Below are 21,655 nucleotides of genomic sequence, written 5' to 3' on the forward strand. Positions count from 1 at the left end.
ATAAGGATAATAAATCTTAATCCATAATTGAGAGATAATTAATTATCCTTTCTGAAGACACCCCCCAAATTTTGGCTTGAGCCAATTTCTCCAGCCTTGCTTTATTAATGTTTTATTCAGTGCTTATGAACGCATTATAAAGCCCCTGTGTCAGTACCCTTCAAATAGAGTGTCACCATATATTTTTTACAACCAAAAGACATAAAAGAATGTATGTTAGACATGGTTAGAAACAGACATTGGGTGGACTCGATGACTTTTGAGCTACATAGTAAACACCTCAGAGAAGTTCTCTAGCTATTGGCCCAACGTCCTCCATAGCAGAAGTTTGTTTTTGCATGCATTTAAAAATCTGCTGATGTTTTTTCAAGCAGCTGTGAGATTATGATGCAAGAACCTGAAACCCAAGCTGAGACTAAAATCTCTGCTGGTGTGTCCATTACTGTTTTCCCAGATGTAATACATAGGGCTAATCATGGCTATTTTTATACATGGATAGTATATGTAATAGAGCGTAACCGTCAGAACGTCAGACGACCATGACATGGCTCCAAAATTCCATCTGCTTAGGATATCAGGATGTACTATACATTATTCAGGGTGTAGGTTTTAGCTGAATGTCTCTCAGCAGTGCTTCGAACATACATTTTACAGAATCTCACAATTCAGTAGTACGATTGTTGTGATTGTCCATAACTCCAAATGCAAAAATAACGACGACAACGAATAAAAAGATGGCAAATATCTTGCTTTTAAGGGAAGGATTCTTGCTTCTCATGAGCTGCAACAATGTGGTGTTTGTACATACAGTACATTTCACAATATTTTATGTATTATAAATTCATTAAAAAGTTCCAAATTCTTTGCCTCGCCCACTCAGCTCTCTAGTTACCGCCCACTAAAATGTTGCAGTACTGTTTAATACAGTTAAGTAAAGGTATTTTAATATGCCATGGATTTGACATGAACATTTAGGAATTGTAACATGGACATAAACGTGTAGCTGTATTATGAGTAGTGACTTCCTGAAATGACGATTTCACGTAAGTCATGCGCGTTCTGCGACAAGGAAAACAAATGCGGAATTTGTTGTTTGTGTATGGAAGCGAGCGCTAACCTCCCTGTTCCCCCTTTTTCAGCTGGATCTCTCGCACAGGTGGCTGGCAGCTGGCTGACGCGCCCCTTGTTAACGATTCACATGTTCTAACGATGGAGGCCAGGCCACAAACAAGCTGTGCCAACATCATCAAAATGTCACCAGCATTGCGGTGGCTCTCTTCGAGCACAGGCGTAATTGCCAAACAGTGTTTATCGCCTGGACCGTAAAAGCACTTGCCCCAACCACACAACAGAGCAGAATGCAGAATCAGAAAATCATTACTATTTCTCTAGAACCGAGAGAACACACTGTGTACATTGTGATATTTCTGAGTGTTCCTGTATATATATATTTATATATATTACTCTCATGCTTCAAGGACAATTTACATAACGACTATATATACTCAAAACAGCGGCCTTCCATACTTAAACCAAACCCCTTTGGCTCAAATCGAGCTCCCTGTAGACTTTCATAGCTCACAGCAGACATAAAAATGCGTTGCCCTGTTTCTGAGGGAAGTACGGATGATGAAACCCAAATTGTATGAATTAAAATATAAGAAAAGAAACACTGGGGGGAAAAAATACACAAAAGCTCAGCAGGAGTTTCTCTAAAGTACAGCTGTTGAAGACCCATCCAAATGCTCTCTCTCAAAAAACAAAACAATATATTCTAGCAAAACCTGTTATTGTGTGTGTGTGTGTGTGTAGTGTGTTTCTGTCTCCACTTTCGAGTGGATTATTGTTTTCATATTTTACCCACCAATAAAAGGGCAGACAGGAAGGTAAGTATAGTCCAAACATTTCCCAAAGCTTGTTTTTCTTGCGTCGATATCAATCTCAATAGAAATTTGGAACTCGTGCTGCACATAGTTGTAGTTTCCTGACTGCCAGTTACTGCAAGTTAATATTTTTCATCCAAGTTTCATTGGAAGGTGTATAAGCAAGTTTATCTGCAAAGAGCAAACATGTAATTAGCATCAACACAAGGACGCGGTTGCCAAGGATCCGGCTTAGAAGTATGATGGAAAAGGAAAAAAAAAGCCTTCCCAAAGAAGGAGTGAAAAATACAGAAAATGCAAATACATTGGCACATTTCAGCTGCTACTAGCCAAGCAGCCACGTTTGATCCAACTGTGCTGATTTCTTCGCAGCAGATGCCATATTAAACCCTGGAGCACTCGATGCTTCCTCCGGCCAGCACTATTAGGGTAATTAAACGCAAAATGCTATCTGGCTGCAAATCCTGCACAAACCAGGCCTTTGGCACTTGTGTGGGAGACGCATCCGAAGCAAAAAACCCAATTACCAAAAACACAGAAATGCTTCCATTGACCAGCATTCTCTCCATTATCAAGCGAAGTCAAGGTCACAAATTCAATTAAATAAAGCTGTTCTGACACAAATGGTGACACATACGGCGCTTCTTTGTGGAACCCAAGACTTCAATGGAATACAGCTGAGATGTATTCCCTCTCTTTTTATCTATTTTTTTTTAACCTGAAGTTTTGGAGGAGATACATTTGATAGCACTTCCTATAAAGGTCATATTAATAATGATGCTTTCAAATCATGCTATAATGCATTTATGAGGCATTATACAGTGTTATAATTACTTGTTAACAATACATAATGCATAATAAAGGAAAAATAATAAAATTGTATCTAAAAATATAAGAAGATTATGTGTTTATCACATGTTGCATTATAGTTCATGGAACACATAATAATACAAATATCTTTTCACAGTGCAGCATAAGATGTTTTAAATAAAGTTTATTCATTTACCAGAGAAGTTATCATAAAACATTTCAAAATTTCTGCATCTTTACAAATTTTACAAACTCACAACATTCTATAAAAGTTTACAACATTTTAACATGCTGCATAACTTTACAACTTACAACATCAAAGCAAATTTTAGAATTAACAGCATGCTACAAAATTTAACACCTTAGGTGTAACAATGTTACACCATATTGATGAACTTTACAACATCCAACATGCAGCATAAGTATACAACTTACAACACATTACAAAACAACTTAACTATCTAACATAATTCAACACAATACAACTTTACAACATACTACAAAAATGTACAACTTACAACACACTACAAACCTTAACATAAATAAACACATTACTACAACATACTACAAACTTTTACAACCTACAATATACTACAGAACTTAACATTATTCAGTGCATTAAAACTTTACAACATACCACAAAACCTTACAATATACCACAAACTTTTACAGAATTCAAAGCATTACGACTTTACAAAATACTACAAAACTTCACAACTTAGAACATACTACAAAACAATATAAATCCACACTTTACAACTTTACAACATACTACAAAAAATTACAACTTACAACAAACTAAAACTTTACATAAATACACACATTACTACTTTACAACATACTACAAACTTTTACAACCTACAATATACTACAAAACTTTACATAATTCAAAACATTTCAACTTTACAAAATACTACAAAACTTTACAACATACTACAAAACTTTACAACTTAGAACATACTAAAAACAACATTCAACACATTACAACTTTACAACATACTACAAAAATGTACAACTTACAACACACTACAAACATTAACATAAATAAACACATTACTACAACATACTACAAACTTTTACAACCTATAACTTCACAGCATACTACAAAACTTTACAACATACTACAAAACTTCCCAACTTAGAACATACTAAAAACAACATTCAACACATTACAACTTTACAACATACTACAAACTTTACCACCTACAATATACTACAAATCTTAACATAGTTCAACACATTACAACTTTACAATGTACAACAGAATTTTACAACCTATAACCTACTACAAAACTTAACATAATTCAACACATTACAACTTTACAACATACTACAAAACTTTACAACTTAGAACATACTATAAAAAAACATAAATCTACACGTTACAATTTTACAACATACTATAAAACTTTACAAAATACTACAAAACTTTACAACATACAAAACCTCACAACTTAGAACCTACTACAAAACAACATAAATCTACACTTAAACAATTTTACAACATATTACAAAACTTCACAACTTAGAACCTACTACAAAACAACATAAATCTACACTTTACAACTTTACAACGTACTACAAAACTTTACAACTTTACAATCTGGTCCCATATCCTGATAATACCTTCTATGAAGGGTGTATGTAAAATTATTTATGCATTCATACCATGTTATAATACATTCATAAAAAGGTGTGTACTAAAAAATCCTGCCAATCTCTGTTATTATTCATTTGTTAAATTAAAAAAATCAAGTTGGCTATTGTGATGGTTTTTACAAAAGTGCTTGATTTCTTGGTTTTATAATGTGTTCACAGTTCATAAGGTGTAATTCTAAAATTTTTTATAAATATTTAAAATGTTGTAACAAAAGGTGTCATTCAGCCCTACAATCAGCATGATTCATACTAAGTAATAGAGTAAAAAAAGTTGTGTAGATGAGCAGACAGGTTAAGGACAGCAGGTCATTAAAGAGAGCGGGTCATTGCAGCTGTACTCTATAGAAACCTCCACTGCATCGAGCTTCAGCAAATCCAACTTTACGGAAATAATACAGTCTAGACGACTACTTGAGCTTTAACCACTGTTTAATGCAGCTTCTTCCTTTCCTCCATCTCTTCTTTTTTCCTCTTTCTCTGGGGATCTTTCTCTCTCTATCTATCTATCTCTCACTCTTTCTCTAATGGGCCATGCCCGATAACAGGTGACCATATCAGTGGATGGCATTTTGACCACCACTGGTTACACACAGGAGGACTATACCATGTTGGGCTCAGACGATTTCTTCTACATCGGTGGGAGTCCAAACACAGCTGACCTTCCAGGATCACCAGTCAGCAACAACTTCATGGGCTGCCTTAAAGACGTAAGTGTCTCGAGGTTGACTTTTAAACTGTGCATTTGTTTTTAAATCCAGACAAATTAGTTGATTGATTGCTTGTTGGACCGCATGGTTTGTGTAGTCGGACGTTTCTCCATTGATTTCTGCTTGGACCTAAGGTATTGCTCGTGTGGTCTGACTTCTTGGTCGATTCCTTGTTGGACCAACTGTATGGCTCGTTTGCCTGATGTTTCTCCATTGGACCAAACTTATTGCACATGTGGTTTGACTTTCTCGATTGATTGCTTGTTGGACCAATCATACGGCTTGTGTGGTCTGATGTTTCTTCAGTTCCCCAATCATAACATTTGGTTCCCATTTACTGTTTGATGCTCAAAGATTAGCATCTATGGTTTTATCTTATCCTGTCATATTCAATCAGTAAACATCTAGAATGGCAGTGAAAATAGATAAAGATTTTTGGTGCATTTGGTAAGTCAGTTTGGTTAGTATATCTGCCCTTTTCATGGAAATGTGTGTATTTTCAATAAAACTGATGTATTTAAATCATAAAGCAGGTTATAGACCTTTTTGAAAAAAAAAACCAACCCACTGACAAAAGTTGCTTATTTCTTGCAAGTGTTAACAAAATGCTTTTTCTTCCAATTGCCTCTTTGCTTATGTATAATTATACACACCATTATCTTCCTTAAGGTGTGCTCAAGGGGTATTAGGTTCTGACTGCTCTTCCTCTCTTTACTTTCAATCATTCAGATTGTGTGTGTGTGTACTTTGTGTTTTTAATTTAAACCTAATTCCAGTTTAGACGCTAAGCTAGATTCAGCATCTTGACACGCAAATTAAAAATTGATTTCTTCGATTGGCTCCTGCTCTGTGTACTTGTATGTGTCGCCTTGCCTGTGCCCACAAAAAAATGCTCTCTCTGCCAAAATGAACTGGGTTTACAGGAGTACACTGCGTTTAATTAATCAGAAATGTGCCGTCGAAGCAGCCGGCTTGGGTTCGCATATTTCACACGGTTTATTAATAGCTCTGGTGGTTCAAGCAACACAAGACTGGAGCCAACTTCTGCAGCAGAGAAAGTCATGTTGATTTTTGGATGGTTCTTATTTCTTTTGATTGACAGTTCTGATGGTGAAGGATGAGATTGATTAGGTTCGTGGTTACGAGCTGATGGATACACGATGGAAGAGGTGTTAGTTTAATCACTTACTGAGGATTAGACCATTAGATAACATTGTAATTTCCTTTGGTACAGTAGAACAGCTGTCCTCAAAATAGTGTTGCAGGTCTTGAAAGCCCAAGCTTTAGGAATCCCAATGTAATAATATCTTATGTAATACTGCAGACTCCAGTCCAGAATTGAGCCCAAATGTAGCCTCTTAATTAGCTAGCTCGACCAGGAACAATGCTTTAACATCATCCAGGCCAGAAAGTTTCATAAACCCCCTGTCACGTTACTTGGTATTATGTCAGCTTTATGTCAAAATGAAATACACCAGCTGTCTAGGTCTAGTCAAATAAACCTTATTAATAAACATCGAAGTATAATGTCACAAAGGGCTTATGTAGGTGCTACAATGGGGCAGTGGTGGTTCAAGTGGTTAAGACTCTGGGTTGTTGATCGGAGGATCAGGTTCAAACCACCAATCGCCACTTTTGGGCAATTGAGCAAGACCCTTAACCATTCCTGCTCCAGGGGTGCTGTATCATAGCTGCCCCTGCGCTCTGACCCCTAACTTCCTCAGCTGGGATATGCAATTCCACTGTGCTGTAATGTATGTGTGGTGATAATAAAGGCTTATTGCCCTCTTGCCCTCAGTTTGAATTGTAACACAACCCGTATCTGTTTAGTGCTCTAATTATCCATTCAGTATTCAGACTTCATTAGGGAGGAGGTGTGGCCTAAACCTTAAGGGTTTTTTTTCTCTTTGTCTCACTTTGCATTAAGTATGAACCATTATTCCCACAAAAACCCATACAAGAGAGTTAGAAAGTGCTAGCAGTGTCAGCATGACAGTTTTATACCCTCAGCTACATCACTAAAGTCTATAATTGGTCTTAAAGTACAGGTGTTTTTTATAAGTACCTTTGCACAAAATTATTTTGGTTTATTTGCCAAAATATAAGCAAGAAATGTAGCTAAGTTTCAACTAATTTAATCCTTGGTTAATACCACCACATCATGTACCATGCAGGTCTTCCCATAAGCTTCATATATGACAGCTCTGAAAAGGCTATACGTATAATGTAGATGTTGTGCTGCTCTATAAGCACTACTATTAATGTGAGTGTTTTGGAAAGTGCATCAGTGTCATCGATGTGGTAGCTTAGTGGTCAAGGTTTCTGTTCGAAAGCTAGTGAGTTCGAATCCCAGGTCCACCAAGCTGCCACCGCTGGTCCCATGAGCAAGGCTCTTATCCCTCAAATGCTCAGCTCTATAAATGAGATCAATTGTAAGTGGCTTTGGATAAGGGTGTCTGCCAAATGCCAGAAATGTAAATGTGTCCATTGAACTCTAGAGAAATCTGACTGTGCAGAAACCAATACAAGGTGGATGACAATATTGACAACACTGAGCCTGTTCCTAATGCCTTCTTAATGCCAGCTGGACCAGGTGTACAAATTAGCATTGTTTAGTTTATCCGTTACTCAGTGCTAACACAACTGATTTGGCTAATTATGAGCCTTCATTACATGAATGAGGCTAATTCCGAGAAGGAAGGTTATTAAATAAGGAGCGCTTAACCCCTTGAAGACTGGCTTGCACATTCCTGAAGGGGTGCAATCAAAGCGACTGAACAACACTGACAGAGCCATTTCAAAGTTTTTCAGAAGTTTGACGAAGTCTGTCTATGGTCATGCGCGGCTGGCTTCTGTCTTTGCTTCTTATCATTTTGAAAGACTTGCTTATGCAAACAAGAATTCCCACTGAAGCAAGCCGTTGTCTTTCCAATATAAATGGTCCCCTTCAAGCGTTGAATTATAATTAGGTATTATTTACAGTTAAGGCCTATGAGGATTATTAAGAGTTTTTATGACAGCAATAACTTTGTGCATGACTTTGGAGCAAAAAAAAAGGAAAATCTCATTATGTGTATGGTCATGAAATTTATTTTCTTTTTTTCTTTTTTTTCTTTTTTTTTAAAAAAATGGAATAATAATCAACAATAAAGTTGAGTCACTGATCCATGCTGTGCCGCCCATATCATATAATTACGTTTATGACTATCCATCTGCGGCAGTCATAAATCAGCGGCTCGCTGTGATTCACTGATCTGTTTGTGATTCATAAGGCAGTCACTTTTTATCCAAATTGGCTTACAATTGAAATAGGATCCGACCCAAATATAGAGCTGAGCCCTTGAGGGTTTTGACGAAATACCCCACCACACCCCCACCCCGTCTGTGTGCGCTACGGCTCAATAGCGCTTAGCTGTTGTGTTTGAGTCATGTGATGTGCGTTTTTTGTTGATATCACCGTGTATGATTTGTGTCTCGTCTCCACCCATGTCTTATCATTGTCTTGTTTCATTGCTTATTGTGCTGTGATCGTTCTCACCTGTTGTCACTTTTTAAGTTTCACTGTCTCAAGGTCTCCAGTCTTAATGCTTTTCACTCTTATTCCTAGTTCCTTGTTGTGACTCATTCTTGTTTTTTCTGTATAAAGATTATCCCCCTGTTCACTTGTGTCTGCCTGTCTCCCATACTTGAAAATCCTTGTCTATGTATACCCTACTATTTAGTGTTTAACATTCCTTGTTCATGTTTTAAGCTTTATGATTCTGAACATGGATCCCTGTAATAAACCATACACTTAATCCTGCCTCAGCTCACTGACCTTTGAGTTGTTTAGTTAGTTTAGGACCATATTCGTTAAGCCAGAGAATTCACTTTCTTCTTATAGACCTAATCAATTTAATTACATTTTCCAATTCAGTTTATTTGTGTAGTGCATTTAAAAATGAGCCTTTTGTTAAGTTAAGTTACTATTTATCCCTAATATTTATACCTAATGAGCAAGCCTGAGGCGATGGTGGTGAGGAAAAACTCCTTGAGATTATATGAGGAAGAAATCTTGATAGGAACCAGAGTCAGAAGGGAACCTCATCGTCATTTAGGTGACACTGGACAGTAAATGGTGTACTGTAAATGTAAATAATGTCCTTTCTACAACAATTTATAGTCAGGAGGAATTGTGCAACCAAGAGCTCCAGAGAAACTAATAGATCAGCGTAATTTCCGAGTTCATTATAGACTTAGCACTAATTCCTTCCTGCTGAAAGCTGGTTGATGCAATGGGAGTTAAAAGCAGTTACTTAAGTATCTTTCAGGTTTTTCCAAAAAAGAGTATCTGCACTTTAGGTACAGTTTCCCTGTAATAATGCTTCTTCACCAAAGCTGAAATTGTGTTTACCGCCAACTACAGGTTGTCTACAAGAACAATGACTTCAAGCTGGAGCTCTCCCGGCTGGCCATCGAGCGTGACCCGAAGATCAGTCTCCACGGTGACCTGGTGTTCCGCTGCGAGGATGTAGCAGCGCTTGACCCCGTCACATTCGAGACCCCTGAGTCTTACATCGCACTCCCTCGCTGGGACACCAAAAAGACCAGTTCCATCTCTTTCGATTTCCGTACGACGGAACCCAGCGGCCTGCTTCTCTTCAGCCACGGCAAGCCGCAGGGCAAAGAGCAACGTCACGGACGCGAACTGAAAACCGACTACTTCGCCATGGAGCTGCTGGACGGCTTCTTGTACCTGCTGATGGACATGGGCTCCGGGAGCATCAAGCTCAAAGCCAGCAATAAGAAGGTCAACGACGGGGAGTGGTGTCACGTCGACTTTCAAAGGGAGGGGAGGAAAGGTGAGGAGAATGGGGAACTGGAGGAATGGTGGGCTTTGCATTTTATTGCTGCTTTTCACAGTTTAATGGTATGATTGCAATAGTCAGTCACACACACCTCTATAGACGTGCCTGCTTGACGCTAAATTACTTTTTAATAGACAATTAAAAGAGCATCATGACTCTCATTGATACATCTAGACAGGTGCAGAGATCTCTTCTGAGAGCCACTCGTATTCCTCTAACCACACACACACACACACACACACACACACACACACACACACACACACACATACACACACCTGTAATGTAATTAGCACATTTTCATGTTTTATGGTGCACTAGTTCTCAAGTCCTTGACAAAGCTTGAATTTGGGATGCAGCACCCATGTGTCATTGATCATATGCTTTATTATGTATTATTTATTATGCACAGACTGGAAAGAGGGTGTGTCAGTTTAAAAAAAAAATGACATGCATTTCACACAGAATGCTCATCAACATTAAGAAGCCACTTAAAGAACAAAAACCAAGGGAACACAGTAATTATCCCAGATTTATATTAATGCGCTCCTTTGAATATGTTATTGTTTGTATTGTAACAACATGTTTATGGATATGGTGGAGTTTATTTAGCATTTTTCTGAAGGAGTCTCTGGTGTCAGATATTTTGAACAGCCAGTAGGTCTTCAGGATTGAGTGCTTTGTAAATTCTCGGCAACATGACAATTTTTTTTTGTCTTATTTTATACATATATTTATGTTTTTATGACTTTATTAATAGCTATTATTAATTAAAAGTAAGGACAGGAGAATGTTTAGTGTTAATAATCACAGCTATAAACTATAACGTGACATTCTTTAATTAAAATATATATATAATAATGAATATTTAAGGTCCCCCAAATCCCAGGTGAACCATATTTTAATAGTTAAATTAAAATATTAAATAATTTCTAAAAAATAAATGTAAATACTAAAAGAATCAATTTTGAAATACATCAGTTTGTAGTTTGTTTTTGTGTCAATTCTAAAGTGTATAATGACAAATTAAAGAGAGATTCGGACCATGGCAAACATCCCAGGTGTGAAAACTGTTTCTCTACTTTCTACTCCAGGTTCCATTTCGGTGAACAGCCGCACCATGCCCTTCAACTCCAACGAGGGCAGCGAGATTCTTGACCTGGACAGCGATATGTACCTCGGCGGCCTTCCCGAGTCTCGCCAGGACCTCATCCTTCCCCCAGAGGTGTGGACTGCGTTGCTTAACTACGGATACGTGGGCTGTGTGCGCGACCTCTTCATCGACGGAAAGAGCCGTGACGTCCGCCGCTTGGCCGAGATCCAGAGCGCTCCGGGGGTCAGCAGCTTCTGTACCCGGGAGCTCCAGAAGAGGTGCAGCAGCACACCGTGTGGAAACGGAGGGCTCTGCAAGGAGGGCTGGAACCGATATATCTGCGACTGCACAGGCACTGGATACCTGGGCAGCAACTGTGAGATAGGTGTGTGGTTCTTTTCTATTTGATCCTCAATGAATCAGATTTCTAAAAGCATGAAGCTGCAGTCAGATTGAGAAATCTTAATCAGCTTGCCAAGTGTTAGCACCAAGATTAATAGTTGAGAACTTGCCAAATATTCACATATGGAATTATTATTTTTTTTTTTTTTTAAATGAAATGAGCCTGTAACTTTGATGGATTCTTGATTGGAGATGCAGTATTTATTCTAGGAAATGGACTGTACTACTGTTTCAGAGAAACAGATGGCAGGAGTTCATATAGTTGATAGATTATTGCGGCTGGAAGATTTTTCTTCGCCGGTGTCAGACGCCTGTAGCCGGCTCTGCGGCAAAACTTTCTCGACAAATAATAATTACTTTGATAGATAGAGGGATTGCGAATGCTAATCGTGATTAATAACCAATCCGTTTAGAAAGGGAATTTTACCGTGCAGGTGAATCAGGTATAGTTACGCTGCTGTACAGTGTCAGAAATGCCTTCTGCTTAAACTGCTTTATTATGTAGATCTCTGTGTTTGTGCAGTTATCTAACCAGTGTATAAAATCATGCTGGTAAATGTCTAGAGCTTATCAAATATTAGAAGGAAAGAAACTTGATCTTTGTGGCTAATTGTGGAAGGTATTTCAGAAACTGCTGATCTCCTGGGATTTTTATACCCAGTTTGTCCAGAATGGTGCAACAAACCAAAACCTTCTAGTGAGCAGCAATTCTGTGATGAGGTGACATGTTTATAAAGCTAGTCCTGTCCAGTTTTAGTGAGTCTGTGCCCAGTATAGCCTCAGACGCCTGCTCTTGGCTGGCAGGACTGGAACTGGCAGGAGTGATTTTCTGCTGTTGATCATCTAACTTAAAGTTCAAAATGTTGAGATGTTTTTCTCCTGATCATGGATGTAAAGAATTTGAATTGCTAGAGACTTCCTGTCAGCTCAGTCTAGCTGTTCTCCTTTGACCTCTTTAATCAGCAACCATTTTTTTTTTTAGATCTGTTTAACCTTTTTATTTTTTTATATTATTCTTAATATTTCTTTACCAATTTCAGTTTTTATAGTTATTATATGAAATGTATTAATGTATTATAATTAGTAGTAATGAAAGGAAACATCAGAAATTTAGGACCTATATGTACCCAAATTCGAGTAAACAGTCAAAGATGAAAAAAAAAAAAAAAAACATGCTATGGTCACATGGTCAGGTTTATTTAATTTCAATTAAATTAATTAATTAAAATAATTTTTACCGATTACTAGTCAGATAAAGATGGCTTTGTTTTAGTTTACTGTCGCTAACATTTTGGCACCTCTTTCTCTTTCTCATTTTCTCTATTTCCAGTGATATTAATTGCTCAAAGTCGTTACTCAGATTCTAAAAATTAAACGATCAATAGCAAAAAACCAACAACTAATAAGTAAATTATTAGAATGTTCATAACGGTGTCTGAAATATGAACGAACGCTGGTTAATGCACACTTCGCGTATATGTAAAACACCACATGCCACATGATTCATCAGAAAAAAGAAATCTTGCAGAAGATGAGAAAATGTTCCCAGCTACATTTTTCACCAGTTAAATGAAAAGCTTTCTCTGATTCAATTTTGAAAGAAAGTTTGATTTCCGAAGTGTTACAAGGGCTAGATGTGCCAGCGACCACGGGAGCACCCTTAAGATACTCTCATTCATATTTATGTATTTACGAGCACGTTCAAGGCTCTGGAAAATTGACTATCTTTCTTAAAGGCACATAAGAGCAGAACATTCAGTGCCAGAATCCTTCCTGTGCAGTTTGTTCCCCAGCTATTCCTCTGTCGTTCATCACTGTACCCTAACCACTAGTTTCAGACATCCTGGTATAGAGAAGGCAGCGAAGAAATATAGGTTTGTCAATGTTTAGGAGTGTAATTAAGGTTCAAATATTTACAAGAGTCATGGCAAGAGTTTCTGAGATTTAAGCGAGCAGATAAAGCAGCGGTGTTTGAAACCGTTAAAACGCCGCAGGTGTTTCTAAATGAGGAGTATCCGTTGCGTTCTCGCAGGCACTTCATTAATCTACGATGTCAGAAGAAGGATTTCAAGTGGCCACAGCAGGGAGAAGCAGGGAAAAAAGCCGCTCCTACTTCACCCGAATATTCTTTCAGGGGTTTCTCGATATCATGATTGATGTTGTAGCGTTGGGTTTCATCTCCCTATTCCGCCGAATTAACATAATAAGAGAAATATGAAGCTACTTGATCCTTAATATTTAAATATCACATTCGGTGCGTGGTTCGATGCCAGCGGTTGTTTTGTTCAGAGAGACAAAAATACACAATATACAGCCATCAGAGAGGGCATCGAAGTGTCCGTCCTGAAGCTCCAGATCAGAATCGTTAATAGACAAGCATTGGAGAAATCACTATAACTGTACGATATGGTGAGTTTTCCATCACTCTCGCTTACTGGTGGGAAATGTTGGCCAGAAAGTAGCCCTTAAGGAAGTAGCAGAGCGATGAGGCATTCCACAACCATCTGCATGATTGTTAGAGAAACCAGCCGGTGCAGGATGGACTGAATACAGAGCGTGACGGCAGGCAGAGGCATGGAGCTGTGGCATCACTGGTTTTACTGGTTTTGCTGGCCAAATTAGCTCTTGCCTCTAGATTAGCAATAAATCTTTATAGACATTCGAGAAATATTGCTTTTTATACACTCATGGTTACATCATCCTATCTGGTGACTCTACTTTGTGTGCCCAGTTATATATATTTTTACCTAAAATTAATGAATCTATGGTGCGACATTAAGCAGGTCATTGTGACATCTATAGAGCGGCTCTCTTCTTCCATCTAGTGTTGCTGTAGGATATTGCCTCAAGATCGGATTAAATAAAAGTAAATAGATAGATAAATAAATAGAAGTCATTAATGTGTTGCGTTTATACACGTGCTGCAGTAAGATTTCCCCTCTTCCCCCCACAGAGGCCACAGTGCTGAGCTACGACGGCAGCATGTATCTGAAGATCATCATGCCGAGCACCATGCACACCGAGGCAGAGGACCTAGCCTTGCGCTTCATGTCCCAGAGAGCCTACGGCCTCCTGGTGACCACCACCTCCAAAGAGTCGGCAGACACGCTCCGTCTGGAGCTGGACGGCGGACGGGTCAAGCTCACCGTCAATCTGGGTAAACTTCACTGTCATTATCACTATCATCCTCCTGATCATTACCCCTCTTTTCTACTCCCAGCGAGGTTTCTCTGGGTGTGTCACATGGCCCTGTCTCCATCCTCTACCCTCCTCAGGCCTTGAGCTTCTTCCCAAAGTCAGTGCTGCGTCACTGGGAATATGCGCTTACTCTCTGCCCCGTAACGTCCTAGTTTTGCCAGCAGGTGGAGACCTAGACCAACGTAAATCAATTTCACTGTTCGATAAACAAACAAATTTTAGGTGCTCAATCTTAAATTGTATTTCTGGTATTATTATTATTATTATTATTCATAATAATAATAATAATAATAATAATAATAATAATAATAATAATATTAGCAGTAGCATCTAACAATCTAACTAACTAACTAACTAACTAAATAATAACAATAATAATAATAATAATAATAATGATAAATAATTTTCACAAAGATTTTCAGCTGTTTTATTGTACCATGCTTTCTTCTTCTTCTTCTTCTTCTTCTTCTTCTTCATCTTATTATTATTATTATTTAGTTAGTTAGTTAGATAGATTGTTAGATTTATTTATATTTATTTAATCAATCTTTTTTTCTTTTTTTAGCAACAGCAAAGTATGCATCTTGAAAGTGCTATTATATGTTAATAGCACATACAGAAGTGTTGTTTGTTTGTTTTCTTTTTCAACCCATTCTCTTGGGCATATAGTGAATAGTGCACCTAATCTGGCATATAGTGAATAATGAATCTAGCTTTTAGCTGTTACCTCTCTGTAGTGACCACACACTGAACACAGCACAGATCATAATGTCTCATAACGATGGCATCCTGAAATGGTGAGCCACAAAATCAGCTGTCCTAAAGCCTGCAAGTTGTTATAACCACATTTATAATACTTCATTTCAGTCTGTGTCACTTGACTGAGGTGGTTTGTCAGCTTGACATCAGAGTCAGCTATGATACAGTTTACCAGGGACAAATCACATAAACTTGGTGATATGTGTACATGAAAGGTTTATAAACCCTTATGTCGAGTTGTTATGACACCTGAAATCACCTGAGTCAAGTGACATTGAATGTTATTTGCACAAGTTTGTGTTATAACACTTCCTGGGTTGACTTACATTAGAATGTCATGACAACTGACTATGTTGCTCACTGTACTTCTGAAATATATTGTCAGATGCCATGTGATAGAAATCATACAGCTTGCGAGATGTTATAACCAGCTTATGTCAGCCTGTGTCACTTGAATCAGGCGGTATGTCAACTTGACAACATCAAAGGTTATTTGCCATCTAGTTTTGGCAGGTGACTCATGGGGTATGTCTATGTGACCCCTATGTCACCTTATTCACCTCATAGGTATACACTAAATGTTTTATAGCGAAGCGAATGGTGGTAATTGTTTTGAGTTGGGAATATTGGTGACTAGAAGTCAGAGAAACAGGATGTTACATGGCAGAGGTGCGCTCACAGGGTCTCTCTCTCTTTCTATCTATCCCTCTCTCTCGCTCACTCACTCGAGGCTCTGAAGATGGAACTTTTCATCCCTTCAATGGCTTGTATGTCTGCGGCCCTGAAGCGAACAGCCAGAGACCGGCTCGCTGTCGTCGTTTTCCACACGCGGCGCTTCCTCCCTAACCGCTAAGCTGCTGTTAACGCTAAGCCCAAAATGCACATTGCTCTAATCACCTCAAAGCATTAGCACCTCCGCTGTTGCTAATTAGCGAACCATAACTTGTAGCATAATCCACCGAATGCTGCGATTGGCAAGCGAGTAATTAAACACAGTAACATACTGAGTTTAGCTTAAAATGGTTAATATCTATTTATAAGGATTAGATCAGGGAGAGATAATGATCCTGATTCACAAGGATGCAGGAGAGTATCAGCTTCCCTGGGAAAGATTCTGTCAAGAGGATGCAGCTCTCACAAACTTCCCACAATTCCCGAATAGATGAAGGACGAATGTTATGTATGAGATAAACATTCAGACATTCACTATTGAGTTATTCCTTATTCCTGTTTTTATACTTTTATATTTTTTTCAGCATCTCTCATTTTTCCAGGTATAGGGTATGTGCTTTTATTTTTACGCCTTTTTTGTGCATAATTTATTTATATAATACTTTTTGACATGTATGCCATATCCTTATTTTTATTTTTATTATCCCAGGTTATTAATTTTTTTTATATTGTTAATTTATTTTTACATTTTAATTTTTTTACATTAATTGCTGATTTTTTTTTTCACATTAGTCATTTATTTTATACAGATTTTTATGTTTATATAAATTGTAGTGCATGTTATTTACAATGGACTTTTTTATACATTTTTATTCAACTTAAAATATTTATTATTATTTACTATTATTATTATATACTATTTTTATATTATTTTTAATTAAATTTTTGTTTGTTTGTTTTGTTGGGTTTTTTTTTGTTTAATTTTCATGTTCTTTTTCATGTCACATTTTTTTAGAAGATTTTATTTTCTCTTTATTTGCACAAATGTGCAGTGAAGATTATTTTCTCATGTGGGGCATTTGGTTTTATTTCACCAATGTGTTGTCTCATCAATAATCTCTCATATGTAAGATTTATCACTCACACATGGAAAAACTTCCCAGGTTGTCCTGAAACGTGTGTTAATTTTCTATAAAGGATTCCCTCAAATTGAACTTAGAGCATACATTAATTCAGTCAAATATTACGTTCATATCAGAAGCTCTCCCTCCTCGCAGTGAGCCCGGTCGCTGGCTGTTTGTTATCACTACTCCGTAGCGGTTGACAGTTTCGAGATCTCACATCAGCCTTTAAAGCTTGCACATGCAGGCTGCAGCCACCAAACGGAGACAAAGACTAACGTTTCCAACCTGCCGCCATTTCTGTGTTTGAGGAAATGATTTTGAGGAAGGTTTCCAATCTTTACTTCATGTTTATTAGCACAGTATCCATATTAAAGGTGCAGTTTGTAATATTGAATAATGTTTTCAGACCTGTAATAATCATATCATTTCATGTCTACCTCAGATGCCGCTAGTTTCTTCGTTCCGGGTTTCTCTTTCTCTGAGTCTCACATTAGATCTTTATCTCCTTTTATTTGGTAAATGTAAAAAGTGCAAACTGTAGCTTCTTTAATATGTTTTTATTTGTGATGTGTTAAGTTGTTGAGCTGCACAGACTAAAGGAATAAAGCACCGCTGCATCTCTCTATTTAGCTGGAGAGGAAGCAAGTGTTAATTGTATCAGGTAGGTAAATGGAATGAAAGTAAAAATAGACTATTTTATATGTGTATATATATATATATATATATATATATATATATACATATATATATATATATATATATATATATATATAGATAGATAGATAGATAGATATAGATAGATATACAGACAGAAAGAGAGACAGATAGATAGATAGATAGATAGATAGATAGATAGATAGATAGATAGATAGATAGATATGTTATGAAGATTAATTTGTATCTAAGTCAGGGTTAATTATTCCTTTAATTATTCTGGTTTTTGTTTGTTTGTTTGTTTGTTTTAGTGAATAAGACAAGAATCAGTATATTATAGTACACAACTTTATTTAATATCACTAGTTGACCAATAGGTGGCACTGTAATACACACAGTTCTGTTTTTTAAAAAAAGTGGAACATGAGGTCATGACAGAACAAACAGCATCCATGTGGAAAAATGTCACACCCTTTTAAACTGAGGTGCAGACAAATATAACACATGACACCAGTCTAGTACACCGTCCAGGCTCTGAGCAATATTCCAAACTGCCCCTTTAATGCAGCCGATAATATGGATGAAGGACTGGGGAGGAGTTTGTTTCGGATGTAAGAGGCTGCTTTTATGGCTGAAGTGTGCAGATCACCCTTGCCTATAATTCCAGCTGGTGAATCCTGATTGCCCAAAGAGCTCCAGACACTAAACCATCTGCTTCAATACACACTCAGGTCCACAGTCTGTAATGACCTGGTAAAATAGGATATGTGAATGAATCTTCTTTACTGAATCAAATAAATCAAAAAATATGAATCAAATAAAAAACATTCAAATTTGTTTTAAACTCTACTGTATTGGTGCGCTGTTGGAGCTCTTCCGGGCAAAATGGGGGGATACAGAAAGAATAAATAAGTGTGTAGGATAAGGGTGACTCTGACTCGAGGCGTGTCCCCGGGTAGTGGTCCAGCCAAATATCTCGGATGTCTGCAGAATGTACCTTGAAGGATGTAAAATGTTGTTCTTTCTTGCTCTCTCTCTCTCTCTCTCTCTCTCTCTCTCTCTCTCTCTCTCTTCCTTCTGTTCTTTCTCTTTGATTTGATCTCACCATCTCACTCTCTCTCCCGCCAGATTGTATCAGGATAGACTGTAACCTCAGTAAGTGATTCCAAGTGTTTATCGTAAATACAACACACATTTCTGCCTCTCTCTCTCTCTCTCTTTCTGTCTCTCTCTCTTTGTACACTTCTCACACACATTTGCTCACATAATTATATTCTGAACATGTCTTTCATGCTGTGTGTTTATATTAACATTCACTCAAAGGTAAGTCACATGTGGAGGAGATACCTGTGTGTGTGTGTGTGTCACTGAGTGAACAAATGAATCAATGAATCTGTCCAGATATGGTTTGAGGTTTTTAATATTTCATTGGGTTACTTTTTCACTTTCATTAAAGCTGCACTAGTCAAGTTTTTTAAAAATGTCTTTTTTTTTTGGGACAAAAATATGTAAAACAGGCTGAAAAAAAAAATACCGTTTATGTTGGCTGAGGAAACGTGTTTGGAAAACTAGATCGTGGTCCGGAATGCTTGCTTGTGTTTACATGCTCCATCTGTCAGTCATTTTCGAGACGGCCCCTAATACCCCATCACTTCACTTCCATCTTTGTGTGGTGGAAAAGAAAAAAAAAATATGAGTGAATTTGTCAAGCGTCCAGCACAGCCAAATAATTCTACTAATAATAAAACAGAACTGATGTCGTGTGTGGAGGATACTGATTAGTATCTCTAAATTGTCCATGGCATGGGAGTGTGTGTGATTTTGCCCTGTTTACCCCGTCCGGAACCTCCCTCAGCTTGTGCCCCAAATCTCCTGTAGTAGTCTCTATGCTTTCTGTGACCATGCTTATTGGATGTATGAGTAGAGTGACCTCTTTTTTTTTTTTCAGAGAGGGGTGTCTTTCTCTCTGTTTCTTCTTTACATTTTTCCACAAACGATAGTAACTTGTCCGTTTTGTGTTTTACGTAATTCCTTTATTAATGTTAATGTATTTACTTAGTTGTTTCTTTCCCCATCTTCACTGTGAGCACCTACTCTTCAATCTTTCAGTTTCAAGCAACATCAGTAGAATGACCAGTAGGTGACACTGTAGGCTACTCAATTATTTATCTAAAAAAAACTGGAACCCGAGGCCATATATGTACAAACTGCATCACTGATGAAACACGTGGCCTACAAAACCACACCAGAGCCGAGGCTTTTCCAGAAAGGAACTCAGAGGTGTTTAATTCGAGCTCAAACGCGATAATGCCGCAGATTCTGCTCGGGTTATTGCACGTCATGCATCATGCCTGCAGTTAATCTGCATGAATGTTGGTGTGACATGGTAGCGAGTCCTTGTTAGCATTTCAGAAAGCCAACACCTCTTTTCCTCGCTTCTTCCTTTTTCACAGTCACACAGAGAGGCGTTTTAAGGTGACATATGTTCGGCTCACGATGCCGTGATGGCTTGCTGCCAGCGTCACACACTTTAACCTCACCAAGGAGATTTGGGATGGTGAGAGATAGAGAGACACAATCTGAGGTTCTTGTACTCTGCATGGGGGAGAAGGGTTGAGTCATGTCTCTCTGCATGCCATGTCACACTGTCCTACAGCCCACCTGAACATACTGGAGGTGATAATTAGCTGCAAGACTGCACACGTGAACTGGATCTAAAATCTTATAATCAAACTACTGCACGTTTTATTACATTAATAATCGAAATATTAGTTCCTTTTATCAGCTAGACTATCTATCTATCTATCTATCTATCTATCTATCTATCTATCTATCTATCTATCTATCTATCTATCTATCTATCTATCTATCTGTTTGTCCATCTACTCCTCCCTCCCTCCATCCATCTATCTATCTATTGATTCATCCATCCATCCATCCATCCACTACCTGTCCACCCATTTGTTTGTCTATCTGTCTATCCAAAATGTTAGTTCCTGTTATCACTGTTATCAGCTAGAATATTATCTATCTATCTATCTATCTATCTATCTATCTATCTATCTATCTATCTATCTATCTATCTATCTATCTATCTATCTATCTATCTATCTATCTATCTATCTATCTATCTATCTATCTATCTATCTATCCATCCATCACTTGTCAATAGGACATAGGACAACCACAACAAAATATCTTAAATAATGACCCTTTGTCATGAAGACTTTCCCACCATCATGACAAACTGCTGAAACCGGAGACTACTTCCAAAAAAGTCAATAACTATACATTTTTTCGTAATATTCATTTTCATCCTTAGTCTTAGAAACTCCCTGTGGAATTTGTTACTGTAGAAACGGTTATGTGTTATGTATACTGCACAGCATGTATTACATCGCAGCCAGAAACAACCTCCTGACCAATCAGATTCGAGCACCCTACAGCCTTGTGTTCTTGTAAACCTTCAATAACCTCTAAACATTCACTGTGATGTCAATCCGTGGGTCTTTTTAAACAAACACTCAACAGACTAAACAATCCACGTTCTCATTGTCAAGAGTGTAAACATCTGACACGTTTGATTTTCCTTCGGAAGTCACGCTGTAGTGATTACATGTACGAGTTGCGTTACACAGTCATAAAATCCATCTCCGTGTCAACAACATTTGCATAATATTTACATAAGTACCTGCAGATCTCAATCGAAATCAGAGTACAGTCAGTGCTTTTTCACTGCACGGCTGTCTACAGTCATTATAAACACCTCGCCGGTGGTGTGTTTGCAGCACGGAAGAGTAAGAGTCACTTCGTTTGTGTAGTGTACGCTGCTGTAGAAGTAAAAAAA

At 37.7% G+C, this 21,655-nt stretch overlaps 1 protein-coding gene across 16 annotated transcripts in view; it reads left to right on the top strand.

The window, feature by feature from the left end:
• Positions 1-21,655, top strand: part of nrxn2b (neurexin 2b) — a 599,225-nt gene that overhangs the window by 304,001 nt on the left and 273,569 nt on the right. For 10 of the 16 annotated variants that reach the window (XM_058384467.1, XM_058384477.1, XM_058384475.1 and 7 more), the window contains 5 exons: positions 4,898-5,059; positions 9,465-9,900; positions 11,001-11,384; positions 14,355-14,558; positions 18,937-18,963. In XM_058384467.1, coding sequence (XP_058240450.1) covers positions 4,898-5,059; positions 9,465-9,900; positions 11,001-11,384; positions 14,355-14,558; positions 18,937-18,963 — 1,213 coding nt within the window. The remainder of the gene's footprint in view (positions 1-4,897; positions 5,060-9,464; positions 9,901-11,000; positions 11,385-14,354; positions 14,559-18,936; positions 18,964-21,655) is intronic. The other 6 variants (XM_058384471.1, XM_058384476.1, XM_058384474.1 and 3 more) reach the window with 1 other exon arrangement.

This window comes from Hemibagrus wyckioides, linkage group LG29, assembly GCF_019097595.1.
Source record: "Hemibagrus wyckioides isolate EC202008001 linkage group LG29, SWU_Hwy_1.0, whole genome shotgun sequence".
NCBI lineage: Eukaryota > Metazoa > Chordata > Actinopteri > Siluriformes > Bagridae > Hemibagrus > Hemibagrus wyckioides.